Genomic DNA, 7,276 nt, shown 5'->3' with positions numbered 1-7,276 from the left:
CAGCCTCCCACCATGCAGGCAGCCTCCCACCATGCAGGCAGCCTCCCACCATCCAGGCAGCCTCTCACCATGCAGGCCGCCTCCCACCATGCAGGCCGCCTCTCACCATGCAGGCAGCCTCCCACCATGCAGGCATCCTCCCACCATGCAGGCAGCCTCTCACCATGCAGGCAGCCTATCACCATGCAGGCAGCCTCCCACCATGCAGGCAGCCTCCCACCATGCAGGCAGCCTCTCACCATGCAGGCAGCCTCCCACCATGCAGGCCGCCTCTCACCATGCAGGCAGCCTCCCACCATGCAGGCATCCTCCCACCATGCAGGCAGCCTCCCACCATCCAGGCAGCCTCCCACCATGCAGGCAGCCTCCCACCATGCAGGCAGCCTCCCACCATCCAGGCAGCCTCTCACCATGCAGGCCGCCTCCCACCATGCAGGCCGCCTCTCACCATGCAGGCAGCCTCCCACCATGCAGGCATCCTCCCACCATGCAGGCAGCCTCTCACCATGCAGGCAGCCTCCCACCATGCAGGCCGCCTCTCACCATGCAGGCAGCCTCCCACCATGCAGGCATCCTCCCACCATGCAGGCAGCCTCCCACCATGCAGGCAGCCTCCCACCATGCAGGCAGCCTCCCACCATGCAGGCAGCCTCCCACCATGCAGGCAGCCTCTCACCATACAGGCAGCCTCTCACCATGCAGGCAGGCGATGGCTGCAGGATGAAGTTGGTGAAGAGCTACTGCAGAAACTTACTGCGGTCGACATGTAGGCGCAACTGGGACAATGTTTATCCACAGAACTTTGAAAGGCACTTGACAAAAGTGATCCGCATCGAACGCGCCCAATGGAGATCCCTTTGGGACTCATAACCCTGGTCTCAAATTGAGCCAAAGTTACTGTCCTGAAAACTATTCACACCGAGAGCAGCCTGTAGGGTTTTCTTCAGTTTCGTGCCTACTGAACAGTACCTGGACAAGAGAGAAGGGTCAACAGAGAGGAGAGTCAGGGGGACTGAGATCGGGGTCATATTCATTATGGCACATCATAGCAAAACAGAATACGAAAAACAAATGTTTCTTATTGGACAACTTCAGGACGTTTTCGATCTGTTTTCTTCCAATGCGATGCCAAATGAACACAACCCAGGAGTGTCAGTCAGGAGGTGTGAGATCTGTATTTGAGACCAGAAGATACAGGCTTTTATTCTCTGTTGGTGTTAAAGGTTTAGTGTAACCAGGTTTACATTTCCTCAGGCTTGTTCAACATTACAAGCCGACTGATCTACACAGAACCTTGCATCATAAATATCTACTTCATTGTTCATTTGTAGATGAGTCAGTCACATTAGGGTTTTGATCCTCGAGAACACGGCCCTCCTCCTATTCAGTCCCTCTGCTCTGGGCTCAGTTCCTCCTCTCTTCTCTCCCTTTTGTCTTTTTCCCTAAGTGCTACTTTGTTTATGGACTAGAAATTGCTTCCTTCCTTCCCCCGGCAGCTCGCCCCCCTGGGGCCGGTGTGTGTGTTGTATTTACCATGGGGGTGACCTATGAACCCATATATGATGGAAGTAATAATGCTACCGTCTTCTCTCCTGTCCCATTCTACTTTGGACACCATTTTGAGATCTCAGGGTCCACCTCAAGTCTTAAGTGGTTTCTTTTGAATAATATAGATGATGCCTCACCCTCTTCTCTCGCTCTCCATTGGAGAATGAACAGAATTATGTCCGATGTTTCCGTGGTCGGAGGAGATGGGAAGGTCCTGTGTGGCTCAGTCGGTAGAGCATGGTGCTTGCAACGCCAAGCGTCGTGGGTTCGATTCCCGCTAGGGCCACCCATATGCAAAAGTAGTGGCCCCAGCCGACTTGTAAGTCGCTTTGGACAAAAGCGTCTGCTAAATGGGATATATATATATATATAAGGTCACCCCCTGCTGTTAACCTTTTCGGTCTGTTTAGTCCTTCAGAAGAAAGAGCCACACAACAAGAACTTACTTATAAATCAATTTACTTTATTTAAAATCAGCGACGTTAGGCAGTTACACTATGAACAATAAGAAAATAAAAAGACAAGACAGAAACGTCAAATAAAAACATGAAAGATCCAGATAACAATCACTGTTCTTGGCACTGGATAGAACATTTATGAAAACAACAAATATTATATTAGGCTTGTGTGGGGGGGTGGTGTCTCCAACATACATCATGTTGTGATGGTGAGAGCCGGACTAGTGAACTTAAATACCAGCTTTTTACTACGTCTCAGAGGACATGTTCCAGGCTGATTACGCTTCAGTGGCTGGATAGGTGTTGAACATATCAGCTGACCACATCTAGGTCCAGTTGACCGGACAGATTAACCCTTCAGTGGCTGGATAGGTGTTGAACATATCAGCTGACCACATCTAGGTCCAGTTGACCGGACAGATTAACCCTTCAGTGGCTGGATAGGTGTTGAACATATCAGCTGACCACATCTAGGTCCAGTTGACCGGACAGATTAACCCTTCAGTGGCTGGATAGGTGTTGAACATATCAGCTGACCACATCTAGGTCCAGTTGACCGGACAGATTAACCCTTCAGTGGCTGGATAGGTGTTGAACATATCAGCTGACCACATCTAGGTCCAGTTGACCGGACAGATTAACCCTTCAGTGGCTGGATAGGTGTTGAACATATCAGCTGACCACATCTAGGTCCAGTTGACCGGACAGATTAACCCTTCAGTGGCTGGATAGGTGTTGAACATATCAGCTGACCACATCTAGGTCCAGTTGACCGGACAGATTAACCCTTCAGTGGCTGGATAGGTGTTGAACATATCAGCTGACCACATCTAGGTCCAGTTAACCGAACAGATTAAGTCTGGTACCTGATTCAAAATGCATTCCAATGAAAACTCTCCATGGAGAATGTTTAGTCCAGGACAAATCCTTGTCTGGGAAACAGATACCAGAGGATGTAGCAATCTGATACCTGACGGGGAAGTCGATGACATGACTAAACTGAAGTCGATGACGTGGCTAAACTGAAGTCGATGACATGACTAAACTGAAGTCGATGACGTGGCTAAACTGAAGTCGATGACATGACTAAACTGAAGTCGATGACGTGGCTAAACTGAAGTCGATGACGTGACTAAACTGAAGTCGATGACGTGACTAAACTGAAGTCGATGACATGACTAAACTGAAGTCGATGACGTGGCTAAACTGAAGTCGATGACATGACTAAACTGAAGTCGATGACGTGGCTAAACTGAAGTCGATGACATGACTAAACTGAAGTCGATGACGTGGCTAAACTGAAGTCGATGACATGACTAAACTGAAGTCGATGACATGACGTATAACCATTGGTTGTTGTGTGCAGCTCGACTGGAACAGACCTAATAAGTACAACTTTCAGATTGAACCATGTTGTTGTTGTTTTTATATCATGACCCTCACACAACCCCACTCCTGAACCCCCGACCTTTGAACCCCACTATCGTCACTAAGGTCAGGGAGTCATGTCCCTTATCTTCTTCACTATCCTCATCATCATCATCAATTCTTCATTAAAAACAAGGAGGAATTTTCATATGACATATGCTCCGTTTTAAAATGGTCGTGCACCACAAAAAAATAAAATTGTAAAAAATAAAATAAAAATTAAGGTGAAGAGGATCTGTATATATCCAACAGAAGAATCAAGACATCCCTCTCCCAAAAAGAGAAATTAATAAATCATGATATACAAAACATCATATAAAAACATGATCAGTTCTCCATGAATAATAGGTTTGTGTGTATACCGGACTGGCCAATGCCTGTTTGAGATGCATCCTGATTGTGACGTCCTACAAAACGTATGGTAGGTTGCCTCTAAATAACCACAGATTTAGGATCAGTCAACCCGTACCGTACCCTGACCTTAAAGGACCAGTGCAGTCAAAAATAATAGATTTACTTGTTTTGTTTTTTAAAATTATATTCTATTTCCATACTGTGATGGAATAATACTGTGAGAATGTTAAAATGATTGATGATGCCCTTTTAGTGTAAGAGCTGTTTGAAAAGACTGCCTGGAATTTCAGCCTCTTTTGGTGTCCACAAGTTCATCTGACTCTGGGTAAGTAGAACAAAAAGTCTTAATTGCCAAAATCTCATACTATCCCTTTAACCATTTGGGAAATGAGATACCATCTGACCCTGCATCAGCGATTAGGGACAGCTTCTAGCGACTCCGTTATGATACCATCTGACCCTGCATCAGTGATTAGGGACAGCTTCTAGCTACTCCGTTATGATACCATCTGACCCTGCATCAGCGATTAGGGACAGCTTCTAGCAACTCCTTTATGATACCATCTGACCCTGCATCAGCGATTAGGGACAGCTTCTAGCAACTCCTTTATGATACCATCTGACCCTGCATCAGCGATTAGGGACAGCTTCTAGCGACTCCGTTATGATACCATCTGACCCTGCATCAGCGATTAGGGACAGCTTCTAGCAACTCCTTTATGATACCATCTGACCCTGCATCAGCGATTAGAGACAGCTTCTAGCGACTCATTTATGAAGAGAACAGGGAAGTTTGAAGTGATTGGTAAGGAGAGGTTTAACTGTTCAAGGGGTGGGTCTCAATAGTCTAACGTTGTTCTCCTCGTCTCCTCATCTGCATTAAGGTTGGGGACCATTCAGTTTTTACTTTCTTTAAAAAAATTTAAAAAAAAAACATCTAAACTGAAATTGACCTCAACCCTGATCTGCACTAGTCTGGAAAAGAAACAGCAGTCTGGAAAAAGACTTCTTGACTAACTTTCCACCATAGTGCTTTCACCGTGTTGTGAAAATCTTTCTTCAGGAGACTTGATATTCACCCTGAACTCTACTACCAACCCTGAGCTAAACTATACTAGACCATCAGAGGAGAGCTGGAGGAGTGATGTCCTGAACTCTACTACCAACCCTGAGCCAAACTATACTAGACCATCAGAGGAGAGGAGGAGAGGAGGGCTGGAGGAGTGATGTCCTGACCTCTACTACCAACCCTGAGCTAAACTATACTAGACCATCAGAGGACAGGAGGAGGAGTGATGTCCTGAACTCTACTACCAACCCTGAGCTAAACTATACTAGACCATCAGAGGAGAGCTGGAGGAGTGATGTCCTGAACTCTACTACCAACCCTGAGCTAAACTATACTAGACCATCAGAGGAGAGCTGGAGGAGTGATGTCCTGAACTCTACTACCAACCCTGAGCTAAACTATACTAGACCATCAGAGGACAGGAGGAGGGCTGGAGGAGTGATGTCCTGAACTCTACTACCAACCCTGAGCTAAACTATACTAGACCATCAGAGGAGAGCTGGAGGAGTGATGTCCTGAACTCTACTACCAACCCTGAGCTAAACTATACTAGACCATCAGAGGAGAGGAGGAGAGCTGGAGGAGTGATGTCCTGAACTCTACTACCAACCCTGAGCTAAACTATACTAGACCATCAGAGGAGGAGGGCTGGAGGAGTGATGTCCTGAACTCTACTACCAACCCTGAGCTAAACTATACTAGACCATCAGAGGAGAGGAGGAGGAGTGATGTCCTGAACTCTACTACCAACCCTGAGCTAAACTATACTAGACCATCAGAGGACAGGAGGAGGGCTGGAGGAGTGATGTCCTGAACTCTACTACCAACCCTGAGCTAAACTATACTAGACCATCAGAGGAGAGGAGGAGGAGTGATGTCCTGAACTCTACTACCAACCCTGAGCTAAACTATACTAGACCATCAGAGGACAGGAGGAGGGCTGGAGGAGTGATGTCCTGAACTCTACTACCAACCCTGAGCTAAACTATACTAGACCATCAGAGGAGGAGGGCTGGAGGAGTGATGTCCTGAACTCTACTACCAACCCTGAGCTAAACTATACTAGACCATCAGAGGAGAGGAGGAGGGCTGGAGGAGTGATGTCCTGAACTCTACTACCAACCCTGAGCTAAACTATACTAGACCATCAGAGGAGAGGAGGGCTGGAGGAGTGATGTCCTGAACTCTACTACCAACCCTGAGCTAAACTATACTAGACCATCAGAGGAGAGGAGGAGGAGTGATGTCCTGAACTCTACTACCAACCCTGAGCTAAACTATACTAGACCATCAGAGGAGGGCTGGAGGAGTGATGTCCTGAACTCTACTACCAACCCTGAGCTAAACTATACTAGACCATCAGAGGAGAGGAGGAGAGGAGGGCTGGAGGAGTGATGTCCTGACCTCTACTACCAACCCTGAGCTAAACTATACTAGACCATCAGAGGAGAGCAAGAGGAGTGATGTCCTGAACTCTACCTCCAACCCTGAGCTAAACTATACTAGACCATCAGAGGAGGGCTGGAGGAGTGATGTCCTGAACTCTACTACCAACCCTGAGCTAAACTATACTAGACCATCAGAGGAGAGGAGGAGGGTGTCATCACTCCCTACGGTGATGCCGTGATTCTGTTGTTTAGAAGAGGAAGAAGGATACATAGAGATCTAGTCTGCCATGGGGGAGGAAACCGTGTTGAGTCTGTGTGTTTTACACGTACACCATTCTAGATGCTTCTCTATGATGACTCTTCAATGTTTGGGTGAATATATGGATATGTATGTATGTATGTATGTATGTATGTGTGTGTGTGTGGTCTTTAACATTGTGGAGGTCTTTATCTGACAGTGACTCCCAGTTTCTCCAGCACCCTGACACCTTTCTCCTGGTACTCCTCCCTGGTCAGCCAGAAGTGATCTTTGTCCTTCATGATGTCCGCCAGCACGGCCCCGCCCAGGAACACCATGTGCTTACGCCGCGGCGGGTCCTCGATGCGGATCTTAAATTTCTACAGAGGGAGACGGGGGGGGCAATTCAGCATTATGTCCGAGGGGAGGAGTTTGGCACAGGATGGATAAATCTTGACCTCATCATATAATGACTAGTAATTCAGGATGCAAGGTGATTTGTAGAGCAGTGATTATATGTCCTACTTCTGTTGTGTACAATGAGCTGACTACTTAAGAGATGTTTCTTTTGTCTCCACCTAGTGGGTTAACTACAACACTGCACCATGTTGAGGAAGTGGGCCCTGTCCCAATACTTTTCAACATACATCCTTCCTCCCACCCTTCAGGTCCATTAGAGACCGGTTGGACCTTTAGACAGGTCATCATTGCAAATAACAATCTGTTATTGACTTACATTTATGAATAGAAAGTTAAATAAAAATAAAAATCTATTTGAAAAGAGTTGTTCTCA

The 7,276-nt window shown here is 46.9% G+C and overlaps 1 protein-coding gene across 1 annotated transcript in view; it reads right to left on the bottom strand.

Annotated features, from left to right (window-relative positions):
- Window positions 1–1,990: 1,990 nt before the first annotated feature.
- Window positions 1,991–7,276, bottom strand: part of LOC135534330 (actin-related protein 2-A-like) — a 16,150-nt gene continuing 10,864 nt past the window's right edge. Inside the window, exon 7 of the mRNA XM_064961364.1 lies at window positions 1,991–6,863. Within this exon, the coding sequence (XP_064817436.1) occupies window positions 6,693–6,863 (171 nt within the window). The 3' untranslated portion in view covers window positions 1,991–6,692. The remainder of the gene's footprint in view (window positions 6,864–7,276) is intronic.

The sequence above is a fragment of the Oncorhynchus masou genome, unplaced genomic scaffold (genome assembly GCF_036934945.1).
Source record: "Oncorhynchus masou masou isolate Uvic2021 unplaced genomic scaffold, UVic_Omas_1.1 unplaced_scaffold_3262, whole genome shotgun sequence".
Taxonomy (NCBI): Eukaryota; Metazoa; Chordata; class Actinopteri; order Salmoniformes; family Salmonidae; genus Oncorhynchus; species Oncorhynchus masou.
This window is presented reverse-complemented; position numbering and strand designations above follow the sequence as displayed.